At 44.6% G+C, this 23,652-nt stretch overlaps 1 protein-coding gene across 1 annotated transcript in view; it reads right to left on the bottom strand.

The window, feature by feature from the left end:
• Nucleotides 1-7,745, bottom strand: part of RCL1 (RNA terminal phosphate cyclase like 1) — a 32,620-nt gene extending 24,875 nt beyond the window's left edge. The window contains exons 1-3 of the mRNA XM_037373793.1: nucleotides 7,558-7,745; nucleotides 5,010-5,081; nucleotides 4,032-4,207 (exon numbers count right to left, since the gene is read on the bottom strand). Coding sequence (XP_037229690.1) covers nucleotides 4,032-4,207; nucleotides 5,010-5,081; nucleotides 7,558-7,705 — 396 coding nt within the window. The 5' untranslated portion in view covers nucleotides 7,706-7,745. The remainder of the gene's footprint in view (nucleotides 1-4,031; nucleotides 4,208-5,009; nucleotides 5,082-7,557) is intronic.
• Nucleotides 7,746-23,652: the final 15,907 nt, after the last annotated feature.

A 23,652-nucleotide genomic window follows, 5' to 3' on the forward strand; every position in this document is an offset into this window, starting at 1 on the left:
AAGTGGAAAAGATTGCTTTGCTTAGCAGACAAATGGGATGTCAGGCAGGGGAGGTTAAGTACTTCACTGGAAATCACAAGATGGTAGCAGAACTGAGACTTAACACCGTATTTTCCAGTCTCTTGCCAATACTCAGTCATAAAACCATCCTTCAGCTCCCCTTGAAGGCCAGTTATTCCATTCCCAGAGCAAAGAACACAACACCAAGTTGTACTAAAGCAAATGCATCATACAACTGAGGGCATACCTTACCACAAATGCCAGCAACTTCCTAAATACCATAGACATTGCTTGCTTGCTTACGAACTAACATAAATACAAACCTCCTTCCTTTAAGGAAATCTACAATGATTAAACAACAAAAAAAGTAACTTCTAGCGGTTTGCAGAATCCTTTAGATAGTCCAAAGCTGCAAAAACCCAGACACAGACCCTACAACAAATGGCTGCCTAGGAAAGAGGCAGGTGCTACCTGGCCTGCATAGGCATTAGCACTGCACAGAACAGCATTTATCCCTGCCATACATACAGTACTATGTTCTGGGGACAAGGACCTAGACTTGGGAAGGGAAGAGTGAAACAAGAGTTCAGCAAATTGGGGCGGGCAGGGAGAGACAGAAAAGTTAGTAGGAAAAACTGCTTGTTTAGAGACACCTGCTGATTTTTTATCAACATTGCAGATTGATTATTGCTCCCAAGCCAAAACTTCACATGTGAGTCTCATGGCAGCATCAAAATTATTTCAGTTGAAAGCCCCACAGCACAGCTGTAAAAAAAAAAATTAACACTTGCAAACCCAAACATTAAGAACCATTACTCTAAAATCAGCTATGTGTCTGTCAGACCAACAACACGCAGAGAAGGAAAGCAAAATAAGAGCTATTATTTGTGTGCCACCTCCATTCCCTTCAAAAAGGCACTTTGCAAAGATACCCACTGCATACATGCTCTCTATACAGAGAAGCTTGAAACTACCTCAACATTGTATGCTAGACTCACAAGCTACATGGTCAGGTCTCATCAGTGTGCAGAAAAACATAATGCAAATGCAGGCTGCCAGTGAACAGTTCAGGTTAGTATTCCAAAGTCACATCTCTTCCTGACAAGCACAATCAAAGCAGAACCTTTCTTACTCATTTAGGATGTATCACACACTATTATCACCACAGTCCAACCTGGAGCAAGTGCACGTTACCCTGTATTTCAGTGGCCACAGTATTCTCTCAGAATGGTCCCAGCTGTCAAAGAGCTTTCCACTGCACCCCACTGAAGGACTATTACGTATATAAAAAAATGCTAGCATAACGACATACTATTTATACTCCAGGAAGTCTGCCCGACCCATGCCTCACTGAACTCAGCTGGTCTTTTCTTCCACAACCCATCCTCTAGAAATCACCCTTCCTCTTGCCTTGACCATTTCCATTCTCCCCACAGCAGACCTGCCATGTTCCCCTTTGTCCTCCTGACAAGGGGCTCTCTGGCAAAGAACAATCTCAAACCCACAACACAAAAATCACATCCAACAGGTATTTTTGAGGCTGTGTAAAAGCTGAGAGTTCAGTGCTGAAAGTGCATTTCAGAAAGCCCGGTGAGTCAGCCCACATGCTTACTGCTACGACAAGGGAAAGGTTTGCCTTCTCTGGCTGCACACGCATTCCTGCTACTTGGCTTATGGACGCCTCCACCAGAAAATGCTGGGGTACAGCTCTCTGCCATTTTGCCAGTCAGTTGAACTGGCTTAGAGGAGGCTCTGATAAGTGTCCAGCGTGCTGGAGTACACAGGACTGTGCAGCTGAAAGCAGGAGGTATGGAAGGAGGATGGGCAGGACTACCTTCTTTCAAGCACAAACGGTGTGCTATAGGATCATGTGTGTGTATGCAAATACGTATTTTCACACACACATATGTGGATTTGTACATTTATCTGCAGATGTTGAATGCACTCATGCAAGGCTACATCCCACAGAGTTCATCCAACATAAAAGACGCATGTTTACAACACATGGTATCCCTTTTACAAAGAAAAACAATAAAAAGACTCCACAGCAAATGAGCAGGCCTTGCCTATTGTACCTACTAAGTTGAGATGGGGAGGTTCTTACGTGCACATCAGCAAGGAAAACTCCTTGCCCATTTTAAACTACCCACAATATATTTACACTGGTTTGCCTTTCCCCCTTCTCCTTGGAAAGCCAGAAAGTGTACGGATTGACAGACAAATCTAAGCATCCCTTTTTGGGCAAGCACAGGTAACAAATGTTCACCCAGTTTCTAAACACCTTCTGCCTACTGAAAAATAAAAGCTCAGATCAATTTAAAACCAAATTTCTACTTGAGCACATAATAATCACTTAGGGTAGCACTTAAACTTGTGCTTTTAGTCTCAGCAGAGCTACATGCTATACATGCTTTATCTTGTAAAATTAAATAAGTAGTTTATTAGTGTGCACCAGGCTTAATGTTTACTCAGGCAAGTTAAACAGACATAAACCAGGTTTAGGAATTGGTATTCAGTTATCATCATTTAAAAAATTACTACACAAGTTAAGTCACAGTAATTAGAGTTGTGCTTCTACAGCACAATGAACTTAAGGTGTAACTCCTTAGTTGCACATCTGCATTTTATTTACACTTAAGTGTCAGTTATGGTGATTCAGCTGATGTACACCAACACCCATCTGTGTCTAAGCTTCAGTCAGTACAAGCCCTCTTCCGAGCACAAACTAACGGGCTCAAATTCTTGCACCTGTTTCAACTAAAATTTTTTCATCTTTACTGGTTCATATGGCTGATGCCTGAAAAGGGGTAATTCCCAGAATCAAGTCAGTTGCTTAGATGAGTGTCCAAACTTACTGCAAAGCAATGTTAAGATTGGACTGTCTTCATCTCCAAATTGTTCAAGAATTTCTGCACTGTGATTGAAAACATGCAATCAACCAAAAGAGACTTCTTTGATTCTTACTACTTGCCATCGTACTTTTAAGTACTTTTAATCATGGCCACTGAAAGGTTAGCATAACATGCTTCCCATTTTACTTGTTTTTTGGGGTTTTTTTGACAGTTCTGTGTATAACCCACTTGAACCATGCTTTGACTCATGTCCACACATGAGAGAACAAGTTTTCTAAATTACAAGAGAAGCAGTTGACAAGCCGTAAATACCAGCAGGACTCAAAGGTTCATGTAATATCTGCACTTATAATTCATAGCATTTGTATTAATTCAAACTGGTTAAGTTTTCAGATGACAATGGTTCCTTAACCTACTCAGGCACTTTCCAGTCACCATTCAAAAGGTAAACAGTGGCGCTGCCCTCCAAAAGCCGTTATGTTTGGGGGGGGAGGAAAAAAAACAACAAACCCACAACAAACCAACCAGCATAACCACTAACCATTATTTCAGCGTTTTAATCCCGTGTTATCCATAGCTCATTTTTGTAAAAACACTGTTAAAACAAAGGACTGTAAATGAGCAGTAACATAAGGCAAGCATTTCATAGTCATCTGATCTACCAAACCTTCTACTATTTTACTGAGGAATAAGTTATTACAAATTTTTGCTACTGTAATTTTGTAATTCTCATGTGACTTCTATTTCTAACATCTTCCAACAGAAAAGAAAGATTCCTTCCTTGTCACACTCAAATCTTGAATTCAATTTCCCTTTCTTACAGTAAAGACTTAATGTGGGGAAGGAGAAACAACTCATCTAATTTCATAGAGAACAGAAGAAGCAAACCAGTGGCAGGGCCTGACACTGCATTTAAAGGGAGTTTCCAGGGAAGAAGACAGAAGTAGTACAAAACTTGAAGCCAAAAGGTAGATTATAAACTGCAGTTTAGAGTGTGGTGCAGAAAGGGAACAGTTTAGCAGATGCTTATTTTGTTCAGAGAGTTTTCTGACATGCAGTAACATTGGATATTTCTGGATGTGAGAGATGATAAAAATGCAACACGTTTTAGACACTTCTTCCTAATATTTTGGGTTTATTTAAATAACCCTCCTCTGGTACTTAAATCTTACTACTTACCGAAGGATCTACTTGATCATTTGTTACTCCCCTCAGGACAATCTTCAATGGATGTTTCATGAAAGGTGCCAAGCAGAGCAGACCTTCCAAACAGTAGCCAATACTACGACTGGGACTGCAGTCATGTTCCAACGAGCCTCCGTAGAGAAGACCAGGCTGATAATACAAGGTAGTACCTGCGGAAGATGCCAGGGGACCAAACCAAATGAGAGTGCTTTCAGCATACTGCCCATTACTACAACATAAAGACACTTCGCAATGATGTATACAGGCAAACTGGAGGCAGAAGAATTTACGGTAGCATTTCCAGCATGCCATTTCCATGTCTGCAGTAATAAATAAAAACACATATGAGTGGCTGGCTGGCTGTCTTGCACATAATTTCTCCTCCTTTCCCCTTCTCTCCAAAAATAAAGGATCTCTTAGCAATCTCCAAAATGCTGATACAAGGAATTATCGTCCTCCACAGCAGCTAATCTTCACCAGACCATTGCGTCATTGTTGTCTGGACATATCTGGTGGTAGTTCATCTGCTTTACTGACCAACCATAACCATTTGGGGAAAAAAAAAAAAAAAAGGACAAGAATCAGATGCGATTTTCATGTGGGGTGTTTCTTGCTCAAACCAACCTCTTTTCTGAGCATGACTAGGCAAGCAGTCCTGTTCAGAAATTTGCCTTTGTAGAAGACCAACTTTGCCTTCTACAAAAAAGCACTGTGGCTCAATGGGACCTTCCCCCACCACAAAATCCTGCATACCAACAAAATACTAACTCCAACTCTTGAGCAATACAGTTTCCTCAACTCTCTGCATTATGGTGAGGCACTGCTCTTCTTGCATGCAATCAGTTACTACAAAACTTCTCAGCAAATGATATCTGAACACCTATCTCCATCAAGCCAAAACTGTGACTTTATAGCAGCAACTGGTAGAGCCCAGAAGACCAGAACAGAGGAAGAAGAGAAAAGAGACCTCACCTGTTTGGTTTATTTCAATCCGAGAGCCATTGGTCACTTTGTCAATCAAGCGAATAAAACTTGCTTCAAAATCTAAGGGGAAGAACAGCAACAGAGTTTTAACGTTCCTTTAATTTTTCCCCTGGAAAAAAATACAAAACTTCAACACCATATTCATACATTTTCCCTTTCCTGCCTTTCAAGACAGTAGGGCTACCTTCACTCTCCAACCTGTGTCATTCTACCACACAAGAAAAGGCAATTCACTATAAAAAAACCAGAGATGTTAAATTGAGCCTACAGGCATCTCAAATCAGTCAAGATGCCCCCAGATGTGACCCCTGGGTTAGCCAGACTCCTCTCCCCAGCACACAGTGAGTGATACAAGTTGACAATTCTGACCACAGTGACCTGAAGGATCACTCAAGCCCAGGATAATACCTTTGACAACTTACACTTTGCTCAGTATGAAGCAAAACATACAAATCCTAGCCAAAAAGGCCCTTTATATTTAAGCATGACAAGCTAGTAATGGCTTCCCATTATCCTCTGTAAAGGTCTTCATTAAAAGAAGGGGACATTCAAATGTGAAGTGCTGCTGCTGCACAGCTGTCCACAAACACAATTAGCTATCCACAGACTTTCAAATTTTACATTTCCAAAACTATCATTGACACTGCTCAGTTCCTATTGTTTGTGTGTACTCTTGCTCAGAGACAAGGGAAAAGACAAGTGTATCTAACACCACCCTCTGCCAACCCAACCCAACAAAAAAACAACAACAAAAAACCTAACCAAAAAAAAAAAAAAAATATGCTAGTATTCTAGCATTCAGGTATCCCAAGATGGTACTGACTCAGTATCAAGGAAAATATGTGAACATATGCAGAGTTCAAAACCCAGGTAGTTTTAAGGACAAACCACCTGTGTAACAGTTGGTAAGCTGCAGCGCTTCCTTAACAATAACTGTGTGTTACTTCTTCAACAGTAATCAGATTTTTCTTTCCATGTAAGCTTCCAGGAAGCAATAAATATATAAACTGAAGGGCTACCTATTGTTAGATGGTTGATGCCCCAGTCACACAATGCTGGTTCTGCTCTCTGTTATAATCCCTAAACTTAAAAGTTTCTAATACAGGACAGGGACCTCTTCCAGTGCAAGAGTGCATCCTTGCAAATAAACATTTCCCTCTAGGAGAACAAACCTGTAGAACATTTTCATTGCAAATGTTCCAGTCATGAAAAGCAGTGAGAACTGCATGTTTAATCACCAACAGAGATGAGTGTTTGTTGTTGTTACTTTTCTGTTACAGTCACAGTCTACATTTTAACCCCTACTTGAAAAAGGTACTTCAAACACCTTTTAAAAAAAAGTCAAGACAAAAGCTACAAACTTCACCACCAATAATCATCCCGTGGTGGTAATAAATACTTTGGGTCATGGTAAGTATCAAGTCAAGTCGACAAGAATGTTTTTACAGTTTCAGAGGAGAATTTCTAGCTATATACTGAAGCTCCCTCAGAAGGAGAGCAGCATCTGTGCTGGTCCCGCTCCCGCCCTGTTCTGAACTTCACACCTCGCCCTGAAAGTAACTGAAGACCACAGTGATGTTTCTTCCTCAGTCCCCATCCTCTCGCCTCTGCTCCATTTACTCTGGGCGCCATAGGTCCCGCTTGGGAACGGCGCGGGTGCCCCTGGGCAAGGCTTCCCGCAGAGGACCCGCACACTGGGAGCCTGCGGAAAGGGGCCGCAGAAGGAGCTCACGTCGTTCACTTTCACCGCGGCTCGGGCGAGACACCGATGAACCTCAAGGCACAGAAGCTGACCCACCGCGCCCGCGGGAACCCGCGCTCCCGGGACGGGGCGGCCGGAGCTGCCAGCCCGCTCCCGCAGCCGCCGGGGCTCGCAGCGCCGCCCGCCCGCAGCCCGGCCAGCGGGTGCGTGCCCGGCACCCCTCGGCCCCCCGCTCCCCCACCCGCACGCCCCGGGGCGCCGCGGAGCGAACCGAGCAGTGCCGGCAAGGGGGCGGGGACCGGGGCAGCCCCGCCCGGCGGCGGGGACGGGCTGGCACACACGCCGGTCCCCGGTGCGCCCCGCTGCCGGCCGGCCGGCGGGGGTGACCCAGCGCGGGGGCACCGCTGCGGGGCCGAGCGGGCACCGCTCCCCCGCCGGCTCCGCGCCTGAGCGACGAGCGGGAGCCCGGCGGGCTGGGGACGCGCTCCTCGCTTCGGCCTGTCACCGCCCCGCGCCGCTCCCACGCCTCTCCCACGCCGCCGACCGCGCCGCCCACGTGTGCCAGCCCGACCGGCGGCCCGCCGCCCGCACCGGCTGTGCGGTTGCCCCGGGGAGACGGCTGCTCCACGGGGGTACCGGCATGCAGTCGGGACCCCCGCATCCCTGACAGGACCCGTCGGGAAGCGTCTGGGGCTGCCCCCGCTCCCCGTGCGAGACCGCCCCTGCCCTGCCCGGCAGCAGCCCCCGGCACGGCCGCCGCCGGGGCTCCGCCTCCCCCCACCCCTGACCTCTCTCCCCCCCCCCCCCCGCCGATGCCGGTGCCCCCTCGCTCACCGCGGAGGCCGGGGTCCTCCTCCCTGGTGCGGATCTTGCGGATTTTCAGTGGCCGCCCGCTGAGCGTGGCCAGCACCAGCCGCTGCCGCAGGAAGTTGCAGCCCGCGTAGCTGAGGCACTGCGCCTGGCCGGCCACGCTTCCCGCCATGCCGCCGCCGCCCCGCCGCGCCCACGTGGTTGGGAACAGGAAGCGCGGCGACAGCGGCGGGGTCAAGGGGCAGGGGGCGGGGCAGGGGGCGGGGCAGGGGGCGGGGCAGGGGGCGGGGCAGGGGGCGGGGCAGGGGGCGGGGCAGGGGGCGGGGCAGGGGGCGGGGCAGGGGGCGGGCGGCGCTGGGGTGCTGCTCCGCGGCGTGTCCAGCCGGCCCGGTGCTGCCCGTCCGCCGCCTTGGCCCGTTACCGCGGGCTGTGGTAGGGGAAGGTGAGCGGAGAGGCGAGTGTGCCCAGCCTCCGGGCCTGCCGTTGCCCCACGGCCGTGGCAGCGCCCGGCTGTCCCTAAAGGAGAGGCTGAGCGAAGCTTTCCTTCTGCATTTTAAAAGAAATATGGATTTACAGGAGTGGTGTGACAGTGCCAACTGCTAGGCCACTCTCGTGTACACAGAAGTTTCATAGAATAGAATCAAATATTTCAGTTGGAAGGGACTTAAAACTGTCACCTAGCCCAGCTGCCTGGCCGCTTCAGGGCTGACCAGGAGTTAAAGCACATTGTTAAGGGCATTGCCCAAGCGCCTCATAAACACGGACGGGCTCGGGGCACTGACCACCTCTCTAGGACGCCTGTTCCAGGGTGTGACCACCCCCTCGGTAAAGCAATGCTTCCCAATGCCCAGCCTGAGCCTCCCCCGGCGCAGCTTTGCGCCATTCCCACCTGTCCTGTCGCTGGGTCCCAGGGAGAAGAGCTCAGCGCCTCCCGCCACTTCCCCTCCTCAGGGAGCTGCAGAGAGCCACGAGGTCACCCCTCAGCCTCCTTCTCTCCAGACTGGACAAGCCTGAAGCCTTAGGCTCCCCTCACAGGACATTCCTCCCAGCCCTGTCACCAGCTTTGTTGCCCTCTGGATGCGCTCAAGGGCCTGAATTCACGTCCTGCTGAAGTGGAGGGCCCAGAGCTGCGTGCACACAGTACCCCGCGTGCAGCTGCGCCACCGCTGAGCGCAGCAGGCTGGTCGCCTCTTCCACTGCTGGTCACGCTGTGTTTGGTGTCCCCCAGGTGCCGTTTGCCCCTGGGCTGCCAGGGCACGTGGCCGACTCACACGGAGCCTGCTGCCGCCCAGCACCCCCAGAGCCCTCTCCCCAGGGCTGCTCGCCAGCCACTCCTCTCCCAGTTTGAACTTGTGCCTGGCATTTCTCTGTCCCAGGTGTGGAATCCAGCGTTTTGAGTTGTCACTTTCATGTCACTGTTGGCTGTCCAGTGCTCCAGTTTATCCAGATCCCTCTGCAAGGCCTCTCCTCCCTCAAGAGAGTCAACAGGATCTCCAGTTTGGTATCATCACCCACGAACAGAAAAGGTCTGATAATCTTCCTTACAAATAACAACACTTTTTTTTTTTTTCCCTCAGTGTTGTTTCCCAGAGACTAAACCACCCTTTTTTTAATCATGATAGGGATGCTTTATAGGAACTGTGCAGGAATTAGACCTCCTTTGGTTAGCTGCTTGCTGACTCAGCTTTTCTGATCGGTGTGCATAAGGATCATTTGTTATTTTGATAAATCAATCTACAAGCTATGCATCATATAATCATAGAATGGTTTGTGTTGGAAGTGACCTTTAAAGATCATCCATTTCCAACCCCATTGCCATGGGCAGGGACACCTTCCACTAGACCAGGCTGCTCAAAGCCCTGTTCAACCTGACTTTGAACACTTCCAGGAATGGGGCATTCAAACTTCCCTGGGCAACCTGATACAGTGGCTTAGCATCGTCATCATAAAATCTCTTTTCCTTATATCCAGAATAAACCTACCCTCTTTCAGTTTAAAACTGTTGCCCCTTGTTCTGCCACTACAGACTCTTCTCTCTCCATATTTTTTATAAGTGTTAAAGAAAATGTATTTTGAATTAAGCAATTTAAAGTGCTGAAGCTGCTAAATGGCAGAACCAGGCCTTGTCCCTTGTATAGCCCTAATCCAAGGCTGGTTTAAAATTTAGTCAAGTTAATCAGTAGGAGAATAGAGAAACAATAGATGATCAATTTGTATACACAGGTGCTCTCAGAAACACAGGTGTTTTTAGAAAAATTAATATATGTGAATAGGAATTGCTTGTTCAAAGACTAAGTGTGCTTGAAGGATTGTGTGAGTTAAAGGAAGCAGAAAGAAGATCGTGATCCAAGAAGGACCTTGGAACCAAGGCAGAGACTGGAACCGAATAGATGAATCACCTGGGACAGAGTCAGGTCATGGATTTGCAGAACTGACAAGACTAAAGGAAACTTTGAAGAACTTTGGACATTGACTAATGATTTGATAAGTGTATATAAGCTGTGCTGCATCCCTTTGTTCTCTGCCACTCACTGTGAACTTTTCCAACATAAGGCCCCTTTATATATTGAAATGCCACAATAAGGTCTCCCCATAGCCTTCTCATCTCTAGGCTGAACAAGCCCAAATGTCTCAGACTGTCTTCACAGGAGAGGTGTTCCGGCCCTCTGAGCTTTTTTGTGACATTCCTCTGGACTGGCTGTCTCAGGTCCTTGCCTTTCTTGAGCTGGGGACCCCTGAGCAGCCAGTTACATTACTCCAGGTGGGGTGTCACCAGAGCAGAGGGGGACAATCATGTCCCTCAGCCTGATGGCCATGCTGCTCTTTGTGCAGTCCAGGTTCTGGGCTGCAAGTACGCACTGGTGGCTTGTGTCCAGTTTTTCATCCACCAGTATCCCCAGATCCTCCTCTGCAGGGTTGCTGTCAGTTCATTCATCCCTCAGTCTGTAGTGATACTGGGGATCTCAACGACTCAGGTGTGGGACCTTGCACTTGGCCTTGTTGAACTTCATGAGGCTTACACAGGCCCACTTCCCAAGCCTTTCAGGGTCCCTCTGGATGGCATCTCTTCCCTCAAGTGAATCAACTGCACCACTGAGATTGGTGTCATCTGCAAACTTGCTGAGGGTGTCCTCAATCCCAGTATCTATGTTGTTGGTGAAGATATTAAATATTGTTGGTTGCAGTACGGACCGCTGTGGGCACCACTCATTACCTGTTTCCGCTTTGACACTGAGTCATTCACTTTAATTTGTTGGAGAAAGCCAAGCAGCCAGTTCCTTATCCATCTTACAGGCCATCTGACAAAACCGTATCTGTCCAATTTAGTGGCAAGAATGTTATGGGGGACTGTATCAAAGGCCTTATATCTGGGTAGATGACATCTGTAGTTCTTCCCTTGTCCACTGATGCAGTTACTCCGTCGTAAAAGGCCACTAGATTAGTCAGACAGGATTTGCCCTTGGTAAAGCCATGTTGACTGTTTCAAACCACCTCCTTCTCTTCCATATGTTTCAACATGTCTTTCAGGCGGATCTCCTCCATGACTTTACCTGGCACAGAGGTGAGGGTGACTGCTCAGTAGTTCCCATGGTCTTCCTTTTTACCTTTTTGAAAAGTGGATGTGATGTTTCCCTTTTTCCAGTCACTGAGGACTTTCTCTGTCTGCCATGACTTTTCAGATATGATGGAGAGTGGCTTGGCAACTACACCAGCCAGTTCCCTCAGGACCATGGGATGTATCTCTCTGCATCTCACATAGATGTGTGTATGTTCAGGTTCCTCTGGTGGTTGTGAACCTGATCTTCTCCTACAATGGGAGGGGCTTTATTGCTCCAGTCTCTGTCTTGAAGTTCAGCAGTTTGAGAGGAGTGGGAAGAGAGATTGCCATTGGAAACAGGCAAAAATATTGTTGAGTACCTCAGCCTTCTGCATGTGGGTTGTCATCAGCTCTTCTGTCTTATTTACCACAGGGGGTGCCTTTTCTTTAATCTTCCTCATCTGGCCGACGTACCTATAAAAGCCATTCTTATTCTTCTTTGCATCCCTTGCCAAATTTAGTATAGTGGTGTCTGTCACAATTTGACTAGTACGGTTCTCAAGAAAGAAACTTTGTCTTTACTAGTAGCTATGGAAATTGCCTGACAGTTACCTTCCTGTACAGTTTCCTGTTGTGAAATGAGTGATTTCATCTAGTTACACTTAGATTATTACTGGATCTTGCAGTAAGCATGTATCCCAAACCAGGACTTGTCCCTGGCTAAACGTGCTGTGACAATTTTAAATGGGTAACTTCTGTATTTTTTAGCTATATGCCGTATTCTGCTTTTAAGCCTACAAATGTTTTTCATACATCTGTGTTTATATTTTTTGTGTTTTGTTCTGGATTGCAGATAAAATATGCCTTTGAAACACACGTGATGCCTTTGAATCACACACTAGCTTATAACAAGCCAATTTTGCCTTTCTGTAAGCTGCTATGGCAGATAAAAGCACAGAAGAAGTTTGAAATGAGATTTCTGTGGTGTTAAGGTTTTGTTCTGTCCTTTAGGTTGGCTGCAGCCTACATGATATTTTGCCTGCTTAGTCACATATTTATTGTGGTAGTGAGTAGTGTTTCAAGGCTATAGGCACCAGGACATCATAGTAGTCACTCAGTGAGAACTTCCATCTGTTTCACAAAGGTCTTTTTTGAAATAAGATCAATACTACTATAGTTGTGCAGGCTTTTTAGCAGTGAGAGTCCACAGCAGATAATTGGTGCTAACCCATGAGAGGTTCACAAGCTCTTCATATCCCCTGTGACACAATAGTTCCCACAAGAACTGTGAATAAAGTTGCTGCATTTTGTTTGTTCATTTGTTTTAAATAAACTGGAGCACTGTCCTACACTAGCCCACTCTGTTTCCTCCTCAGCTGGCTGAGGCAAGAAAACAGCAAACTGAAATTCCTTGGCTGAGCAAGGGTGGTAGTGCAATAGTACAGACAGCTGTTTGTCCTATTACTTCTGTTCCTAGCAGTTTTAAGGCCCCAAACAAACCCTGATCTTGATCTGTGCTCTGTGCACATCCTGAGCGACTACGTGTTCTCCCCTGAATTCTAGCAGAGAGACATGATGAAAGAAATATGAGAAAAGCCAACATCGATAGCTGCCACAGGTCAAATCTTACAACTGTCAGGCTTTCTAGTCAAGCAAAGGAGGATTAAGATAAGGTCCTGCATTCTTCAGCTGGATCTGTTTAGAAGAGGGTGGGCGAAGAGGCTCCACCGTGGAGAGTTGGCCAAGTCATGACAATCACACCAACATGGCTACATGCCGTGCTCACTTTATTAAACAAACAGGTCATGTTTATAACTTAAACCAACCACTCACACGACTTTACACAGGTGATTGGATAAAAGTCTTTGGCCACGCGGGCGTCCGTGTCGCTGACTGGTGAGCATGCTGCAGGCGCCTGATCAGAGTGTGTTGATTCCATGGTTCCCAGGACTTGCTCCGCACCTGGCTTCCTGTTTGTGCATAGCTTGTTTTCTTTCTCACACCGCTTGTTCCAAGGGCAATTTAAAGTTGCTCTGCAGCTTCAACTAACAGGCCTGGGTTGTCCAACCCGCACAATGGTAACATATGTCCTCAGTCCTTTAAAAATCCCTCTACAGGTGGGGTGTGTGGAATGGGCATAAATTAAGAAATAAGTGGCAGAGGGAAGGGTAGGTGGATCTTCCCAGGAATTAGTTGGGAAAGCAGTTTTGGAAGAGCACGATATGTTTCCAGAGTGGGATGAGGAAAGCTGAAGACTGGGTAGCGCAGTAGAGGAGTCAGTGTGCATTTTCACTTCAGTAAACTGGTGGCCTGGCTTTGTGAAATTCCTAGAAGACATCAATGGCTATCTGTTTTGGGGCAGAGTTTACACAATGTAGGGGAAGACTCTCTGTTTTCTTTAGGAAAAAGTAACTATCTAGCTGGGATCAAGGAAGGGAGAACAGGAAGTTCCTACAGTAAATAAATGCAAGCTGGGCAAAAAGAAAGAGGCAAAAGCTGTGAGTGTCAGAGTGTATGTTGCCCCAGGGTGATGTCTATAAGGTTGTGAAAGGCTAACAGTGCTGGTGGAGGTATAACAGTGCTTCCTAGGAAGCCAGGAATGACTGTACCTATGCTTTGCAGAGCCAATAACGGGCTTTTCGCTTCCTCCCAGACCTGTGGCAGCACAAGTAGACCTGAAGTGACACAACTGATTCAGCAGTTGGTCCAAACATTAGAAAACCTCCTTCCTGGTATGCCTCTAACCTAAAGGAAACCTCTGTTGCCTGTCAGTGCAGACATGGGGTGGTGCTATGCATAAATAATTGGTAAGCCATTTGGTGACATTTGAGTTTACTGACGTAAGTGTGCTCTAATGCAGAACCAATGCAGAATAACCCCAGGCATGGCTGGACAGGAAACTTCTTGTCTACAGTGTTAATAGGCAATATGGCATTTACGAGCTCAGTCTTCTGGGTATTACAGCAGTTGCTTGTTTGAGAGAAGTAAATATGATGAATTTGGAATAGGAACTCTTATAGGGAGGCAAATCTAGCCTTGAAGCAATGTACCTCCAATGTACCAGGTAGAACTGCCTAAAAGCAATTGACAGACCTGGTCTTGATGGCGAATGTCTTGCCAGTTGAACTTGTTAATGGGAACATAGTGACTTCATTTACAAATGGGCATGTTTCATCTGGTAAATTCGAGACACTTCAGGAGTCTTTGCACATGTGACTTCTCAGAGACAACATCCTCCCTACACCATCTTATCTCCCCTGCAATGCAGTTCATCTCTGATGAGTTCCTGTTTATACCAGCTGAAAAACCTCTCCTCACTGTTGATTAGTTTCATTAACTGCTGTATTGACCTCCAAGGTAAATGTTCTGCAGACTACCAGTGTAATAAATGCCAACTTGACCAAACACCTGCCCCAGGCTTTATGCCTTGAGTGTCCACAGTCACAGAGTTCCTTTGTCAAGGCTGCTTGTTCTAATATCACCAAGGGGAAAAAATTAAACCACCTGATTGCATTACCAATTATATGGAGATGGGGATAGAAAGCATATGACAGCAATTGATGGGCAGAAGGAAATATTCTTACACCTCAAATGTGACTATAGTTTTGCACTGCATGCTTATCCCAATGAATAATGTCTTTTCAGGCTGGAGATATGAAGTGATACTCATTCTTTTGGTAAACTTACGAGGCAACCTGGACTGTCAGATGTGATATTTTGGACCAACTGAGAATAGACAGGGCAACATTTAGAATATTGCCATTTGAGTTTGTTTAAATACTTGGAGGCATGCTATAAACCAAACTATAGTAAAATATCTCATTCTTTAAGCCTGCTGTCTGTCATATGTCTGCATTCTGGTTGCTTGCTAGACAATGTATGATATAAACATGGAGGTTAGACTGATATCACCATATTTTTTAGGAGTAAATGGCTTTTTCTCCTGTGGGAGATGGAGAATGAATCAAATTTAGTGATTGGAATGACTTTGTTGTAGTGTTCTTTTTATCCTGTTCCTTTCTTTTCTTCTTCCCCTTCCTCTTCTTTTTCCCTATCCCCTTTTGTATAGCACCGAGTCACGGAGTGGCTGAGGTTGGCAGGAACCTCTGGAGGTCACTTGGTCCAACCCCCCTGCTCAGGCAGGGCCACCCAGAGCCAGTTGCTCAGGACTATGTCCAGATGGCTTTTGAGTATCTCCAAGAAGGGGGACTTCACAGCCTTGCTGGACAAGTGGTCACCTTTACAGTAAAAAACTGTTTCCTGATGTTCAGGAGGAACCTTCTGTGTTTCAGTCTGCACCCGTTGTGTGAATGTTCACTCTCCCACTCAGGTTTTGGTTAACACACAGTTCATGCTAAGGCTTGATGCACACTGGGATCAGTGCCGTTAAGTCAAAGTGTGGGCAACATGTAGGCAGCACACGGTGGCCAGAAAGGGCTAAAGGTCATTATGCAATCTGTCACCTGCAATTTGCTGTCTCCTACAGCCATAATCCTTTTGTATTGGTTGTCTGGTACTTTCTTCAGGATCTGCTAACTCATGGAAATGTTGCAGACCAAACTTCCAAGCTGGCAGGTGTAAATATGCCAGCTTGCCCAAGAAGTATTTGAAGCAGATCCAACAGCAGCTGGACTGGTGAGGTTTTTGTGCTTCCTGGTAGAGGGGATGCCTGCATCATGACAGACAACAAAGGATAAGCACTGTCACCGTTGGCTAGGTAACTGTTTTGCTTGTAGTTGCACAGATTATGAGTAGTGAGTTACGAATTAGAGAAATTGTGAGTTAGAAACCTCATGACTTAAGTGATAAATTAGTCAATTAACATGCGATACTAGTCTGTATGAAGGGGACTGAACCCTTGTTCCTTTTCTTTCCTAATGAGTGCATAATAGAAGGTTTAATTTACAGAGGATGTGGTTTCGTAAATACTAGAGCTCCAAATGAACCATAAGACCATTGCCTCTGGTCCTGTCACCGGGCACCACTGAGAAAAGCCTGGCTCTGCCTTCTTTGCACCCTCCCTCGGGTATTGATATGCATGGATGAGGTCCTCCCTGAGCCTTCTCTTCCCTAGTCTGAGCTGTCCCGGCTCTCTCAGCCTTTCCTCACAGCAGAGATGATCCAGTCCCTTCAACACCTTCCTGGCCCTTCACTGGCATATGTCCATGTCTCTCTTGTACTGGGGAGCCCAGAACTCGACACATCAGTCCAGGTGTGGCCTCACCAGCACTGAGGAGAGGACAAGTTTGAATCAGCTGTTCAACTGTATAGTTGTCTTTTGAAATAAGTATCAAGTAATGTAAAACACATTACATGAACATTTGGGAATTTGGGAGAGTTTTATGTAGCAGTCTGTCAAAATGTTTGAAGTCATTAACATGTAAGGGAGGAATGCTATAAATACAGGTTTTAGATTTTTGTACAAAAAAAGTCATATACTAGTGCAAACTGCTTAAACTAGTCATGTGCATCCTCACATGTATGCTGACCCTTGCTGTGTGATCCTCAGAGGAACACCTGCGCAATGCTCCATGTATTTGTTACTTACAGTAAAAAACTCCAGGGAAGCACAAAGGAAGGACATCTTGGTCAGCAGAAAATCCAGAAATATGTGTAAAAATGCGTATCTTTATGAAAAAGAAGGGACCACTGTTTGTCTTGAACTAGGATATACTGAAGATAAAACACTTACCCAAAGTTTAAGTTTAAAAGTTTCCCCAAAATATAAGCGGATGATCCTGGAGAATCTATGTAATTCCCAGTCTGAAGTACTAAATTATCTTGATTTCCCTCAGTTTTGTAACTTATGAAACATGCATTCTAAAAGGGACTTAACTGTATAGGTTAAAAAATTCCTGGAAAAATTGCATTCTTATTAAGGATAGGATTCAGAGGTACAGTTTTCATGTAGTTGACAGTCACAAATTATTCCCGACATTCTGTGCTTTGTTACAGGTTGAAATAATAAAGTGTAGTTTAAAAGATCTGGGGCATCTATGTATATATATCTTAGAGGTTGATACCTTGGCTTTCATCAGCATCTCATCCAGACCTGTTATTACAAACTGTGCTGTACTTCTAGGATGATACAAAAAGTGTAAGTTGCACCAGCCAAAATTTCTCCTGCAGTTCCAGTTCATATTTCTTAAAGCCCCTGAATCAGAACAGTCTAATTCCACCCAAGGCATTAATGGACAGAAGGTCATAACTGTCGTAAAGTGCTTTGAAATGAGGTAAAGCCCTCGTCTCTCTACAAGAGCATGTCTTAACACTGTAATTCTGTATCATTTTTATAAGAAAGCTCAAGAATGGTAGGAGATACAAAGTGCTTGACATTCTCTGCCAAGAAGGTTGTTATTCTGGTCTGGGTTTAAGGAGACAGTACCGGTGACGTGAGAAGTGGGCGTTCAAACAGCTAGGAAAATAGCACTGGCCTGTAAAGAGGCATCTTCAGTTATTTAGACAGTATTCTGGGCTCCAGAGCAGGATTGCTTAATGGAGGGGAACACAGGCCTGTCAACACTACTGACTTTGGCCGCAGATTCTCATGCTCTGGGTTCTGGTCTGTCAAGACTCCAGATACTTGACAGGCCAGGGTGTCTGGAAATGTTAGCAGTAAATCTGCACATGTGGACATGCCAGCTCTGTTCTACTTGCAAAGTTCAATTATACACGAGAAATTCAATTTAGTGCAACTGTCACTGAAACTGGGAATAAGAAAACTCCTTAACACCAACACAGCATTAAGAAGCAGACATTCCTTTATTGCAGCACTGGGTACACGGGGGATTGCTCCACCTAATGTATGTTACATTCAGGGAAGATTATATAGATCATACATATGTTTATGCATTACATTTCTTGGAAAAATCATACATATTCACTCAGTAAAGGACACTATATTAATTGTCATGTGCTGCGGGCATTTCGGGCGAGCGGGAGTCAGATTCAAATACTCGCAGAGTTCAAGATCTGATCCGTTTATTGTACAAACCAGGTAGACTTTTATAAGGCATTCTATAAGCGTGCAATAATGTGATTGGCTATTTTACAAGCGTATAATAATATGATTGGTTAACAATTGTTTACTGGGAAGATTTCTGTTTCTGCTTTTTCTGGCACGTAGGCTCCTTTCTGCGGTTTCCCAGCTCCTCTTATCACGTCCCGTTGGCCTTGGTTTTGTGCCAACATCTGCAATTTGCTCCTTTTTCTTCATCCCACTGTTCTGGCCGTAACCTCGTCTTATCTCTTCAGTATTTTTCCACTTGCTTCAGAGTTCAGTATAATCATTCAATACAGCAAGAGCCCCAACAGTCATGCATGCTCCTTACAGGTATTTTAGAAAACTTCTGGGGGTCTCAAACAGTAGTTGACCCTGTAGTTACAGCTGACCAAGAACTGAACCTCAACCTTTCCCTACAGGGACTTGTCTTGACCACAGTTCAACTTCTGTTGGCAACTTTGGTTTCAGATCCAGCTTTGCAAGAAGATCTTTTGTTTTAGTTCCTCCTTGGAATTATTAATTAACATTTCCTTAACAATATAATGTTGCACAACTACTGTTTGATGGTAATTATCCATTATAGTGAAACAAACGGTACATGGTGACAATTCCCCCCTTTGAGAATTATGATGTTATTCACAGCACCATTCTCACATTATTGCCCTATAAATCCAGAGTCTACACAAGGGAACACATTGTGTCACAGAGCAAGCAACAATGATCAATATTATTAGTAACAATACAAACAGAAATACTTGTTTTAACCAATTCAAGTTCGGAAGCCAAGACAGTAACCAAGAAAAGTCTAATCTTTCTTTTTCGTTAATCTCTGCTGCTAATTCCTTTAATTGTTGTATAGGTTAAAGCAAAGTCAAAGTTCTGTAGTGTAGTATAATTCTTGAGTAATTCTAATGGGGTTGGTTTTCCTATTAGGCAAGAGCTATATATCCTTTCCACCAAATTTTCAACTAAAATGCAAAAGGATGATGTGTTGGTTATCTCTCTGGCTAAAAGTTCCCAGATGTCATGGTTTCTATTCCATTTAGGCATAAAAATTTGACCATTCTCACTATCTATTTGAATTTTATTTGAAAGTACAAATAAAATTATTCCAATCCATTGTTCCATCTCACTCCTTTCCATAGTTGGTGTTCTTTGGGAGAAAATTATTCAGTGATGGCTGTGCGGTTGCACCATTTCAAAACCAACTTCAATGGTTCTGTCGGTGTTGCAGTCAACACCTTGGATGGAATTTTCTTAATTCCAGTATAATGGATCCAGGGATCAGTTCCTTCTAACGTAGTGTCCTTTCCACTTCTCTTGTGAATGCTCAGAGTTCCAAGTCTATATATATATATATACAAAGCGTAGGTGTCCAATGCAAGTGGTCCTTTTAGAACAATGTTATCATCAGAGAGCCACAAGTATCTTTCCTAGAGAAATCAAGTATAACTTTAAATCTGTCTTGCCCTGTACATGTATTTCTCCTGGAATTAATGGCATTTGATACAGTTTTCCATATAGTATCTCACTCTACTTTTAGGTCGTGGTTGAGTCCTAATTCTCAAAAGATCTAGTGGGAGGGCCTGTGGCCATTTTAAAGATGTTTCCTGATGTATTTTACTGATCTGTCATTTCAAAGTTTGATTCATTCTTTCTACTTTTCCACTTGATTGGGGCCTCCATGGGGTATGTAAATCCCATTTGACACCAAGAATTTTACTTAACTGTTGAACAATGTCTACTACAAACTATGGACCCTGATCAGAGGGCATTCCTATCGGCACCCCAAACCTTGGTATTATTTCTTTGAGTAATGCCTTAGTTACTCCTCTGGCTTTGCTGGTGTGACAGAGGAAAGCCTCTGGCCATCCCGAGAAGGTATCAATTAATACGAAGAGATATCTGTGCCCATTCTGCCTTGGTGGTTCACAAAAATCAACTTGCCAGTAATCTCCAGGCAAATTTCCCTAGTTAGTGGTCCCTGGGGGTGGTCTTTTCCTGTTCATGGGATTATTTTTTAAACAAAATGGGACACTTTGCTATTATAGACTTCACTATTCCAGTCATTCCTACACACATAATCACATTTTGAAGACTAGAGATCATGGCCTCACTAACCCAGTGTGTTTCTTCATGTCTCTTTTCCACAATCTCAGTCATTATTTGTGGCAAAAGATTGATGTTTTTTTGTGGGGGTTATTAATCATCCCTCTCTTAGTGGTTGCTTTTGACAGTGATGCCAGTTGTTGATCTGCCTCGCTATAACTGGGCTTCTGAATTGGGAGCTGTATCTGCTTCACTGGCACTAATGCAAGGGTGCTTTGTTCAGCCACCTTTTCAGCACAGCCAATCCATTACCAATGTTCACTGTGGTTTGTCTGAATTGCTGTGCTTTGTAATGCATTATCACCACTTCCTTAGGTTTTTTGATATTCTGTAGAAGTTGAAGAATTTCTTCCTTGCATTTAATAGGTGATCCTTGGGCCGACAATAGTCCTTTTTCATTCCATATAGCTCCATGCACATGGACTATCCCAAATGCTTATTTTGAATCAGTCCAAATACTTACTCTTTCTCTTTCAGCTACTTTCAAGGCTTGTCATAGCGCTATCAGTTCTGACCTCTGGGCTGATGTGTTGACGGGTAGAGCCCTGGCCTCTGTCACCTGTGTAGCTGTAACCACTGCATATCCAGCCATCTGTCCCCATCTTGTACAAAGCTACTACCATCAGGCAACAGTTCCAAATCAGGATCAGTTAATGGTTCATCTCTCAGATCAGATCATGTCTACTTGAATATATAATTAGTATGTTCAAATTCTGTAGTTTGCAGGCAATCATGATACAAGGATTCGGAGTCCTTTACTTCTGAATTCAAAAACATTTTTGGATTAACTGCTGTGGTGGTTTTAAGTTCCATGTCATCCTGCTCCAACAAGATAACTTGATATTTAAGTATGTGGCTTGGAGACAACCAATGCCCCCCCGCTTTGTCCTAAAACAGAAACCACCATATGTGGAACATGCACCATAATTCTCTGTCCCATTGTTAATTTTCTTGCTTTTTGAATTAAGAGAACAATTGTGGCCATGGCATGCAAACATCCTGGCCATCCTTTATGCACATCGTGCAATCATTTGTAGAAGTATCCCACAGCTCTTCTCCGTGTTCCCAGTCTTTTGCATGCCCAAGGCCAGGTGTAGTCATTCATATATATAAGTAACTCAAAAGGCTTAGACAAACCAGGTAGTCTCCATGCAGATGCCGACATCAGAGCTCTTTTTAAATTCTTTAAGGCTATTTGGCATTTGGGAGTCCATAGTAAGTGGTTCTCTTTTGACCTTTTCAGGGTTTCATACCACTAGTCCATAGCTGAGGATCCACAGTCTGCACCATCCAACCATGACCAGGAATGCTCTCAGCTCCCGCCCAGTTTTTGGTTCTGGTCTTTGGCAGATTGCTTCTTTCCTGTCAGTTCCCAGTTTCCATTGTCCTTGGAAATCTCAAATCCCAGATGGAGCACAGTTTCTTTTCCTATTTGGACTTTGCCCTTCAATATGTGATAGCCTTCTTGTCCTAAGAAATTCAACAAGCTTATAGTCATCTGCAAACATTCTCCCCAGGTTTCTGCAGCCAATAAAAGATCATCTACATACTGTAATATTGTTCCTTCTGGATTTTCCTTTTTCCACAATTCCAATTCTTTCACCAGCTGACTGCCAAATATTGTTGAACTATTTTTGAACCCTTGTGGCAATACTGTCCAAGTAAGTTGAGTTTTGCATCCAGTGGTGGGGCTTTCCTATTCCAAGGCAAATATTGCCTGGCTACTTCTGTCTAGAGGTACACAGTAGAAAGCATCCTTAAGACCAAGTAGTTACATTTTTCCTTTAAGGATGTCAGCAAGGTGTATGGGTTAGCTACCACTGGATGAATATCTTGAACAAGCTGATGTATAGCTTTTAAGTCTTGAACTAATCTCTATTCCCCATTCAGTTTCTTTACTGGCACTATTGGAGTGTTATATTCTGATTCATGTTCTTCTAATAATCCATAATTTAAAAATTCAGTATTAACTTTTCCAATCCCTTCCTATCCTCCCACTTAGCAGGATACTGGTTTTGTCTTACAAGTTTAGTTTTAGACTTTAAAATGATTCTTACTGGCATGGTCAACCTGTATTGTCCTGACACTTCATTAGCCTGTACCAAAGGGGTTAAGTACATCTTCTGCTTCTTCAGGGATTTCTTCCTTTGATCTTTGTGTATTCTGTAACATAAAAATCTTTGCCTCCACAGCTTTTGATTCAGGTATTAACAATTGTGCTTCTCCATAACTGAAGACTATCTGTGCATCTAGTTTACTCAATAAATCTCTTCCCACCAAAGGCATTGGGCATATAGGAATATATAAAAATTGGCGAGTTACCCATTGATTTCCTAACTTAAATGTTAAGGTTTGCAGGAAAGGTCGATTTTCCCTGTGGTACCAACAACATTTACAGTTTCTTGACTAAGATCTCCTTTACAAGTATTGAGTACAAAGTAAGTAGCTCCTGTATCTACCAAAAATTCTATCTCATCGTTCCCCAGCTTTAATATAACCAGGGGTTCAGCTGGGGATGACTCCCCTGGTCTCCTTCAGGTCTCCTCTAATGTCATCAACTTAATGGCCTGCAAAGCAGAATCCAAGTTCCCGCCTTGAGGGCATTCTTTCTTCCAGTGTCCCTTTTCCTTACAGATTGCACATCAGTCTTCTGCCAGCCGCGGTTGCATAGATTGTGTGAAAGGAGGCAACCTGCCCCTTCCTCTGCTCCTTCCCTTCTCTCCGGTACCCTCTTCCTACAGCAATTCCAGCTGGAACACTTGTCAGGGTACATTTGCTACTTTAAGTATGGGCAAATAATTAAAGCTAACAACTTTTCACACTACATATTTCATCCTATATCTAATTAAAAAAGAAAAATTTGCCCCTCAAATGTTTTTGATGGTACACATTTTTGAGGGACAATTTGCAGCTTTGTTACGTATGTGTGCTACCCTTCATTGGATAAGTATTTGAAGCCTTTTTTAAAAATCATGATTAATGGGGTATCTTGTTTAAAAAAATATAACATCCCAACCTAATTCAGGTTGGGATCCAGATCTCTAGTCCAAACTGTGGCCCAAAGCAGGGTCAGACTAGGTTGCTCAGGGCTTTATCCAGCTGGGTCTTAAAAACCTTGAAAGGCTGAGACTGCTGCTACTTTGGCTCCACTGCCTGACTCCATGAGTCCTGCCACACACCTTAGTAAAGAGCCTGGCCCTGGCTGCTCAGTAGCCTCCCCACAGGTGCTAGAAGGCTGCTATTAGGTACCCCTGGACCCTTCTCCTCTCCAGGCTGAGCAAGTGTGGTTCCCTCAGCCTCTGGCATGCCTCTTCTCCAGCCCCTGACCATGCTGGTCACTTGCTGCTAAACCTGCTCCAACTAATCAATGTCTGTCTTGTACCAGAGGGCCCAAAACTGGCCACAGTATCCAGATGTGGTCTAAGGAGCACCTCAGAAGACTAAAGGGGGATAACTGTTTCCCCTGATG

This window comes from Falco rusticolus, chromosome Z, assembly GCF_015220075.1.
Source record: "Falco rusticolus isolate bFalRus1 chromosome Z, bFalRus1.pri, whole genome shotgun sequence".
Taxonomy (NCBI): Eukaryota; Metazoa; Chordata; class Aves; order Falconiformes; family Falconidae; genus Falco; species Falco rusticolus.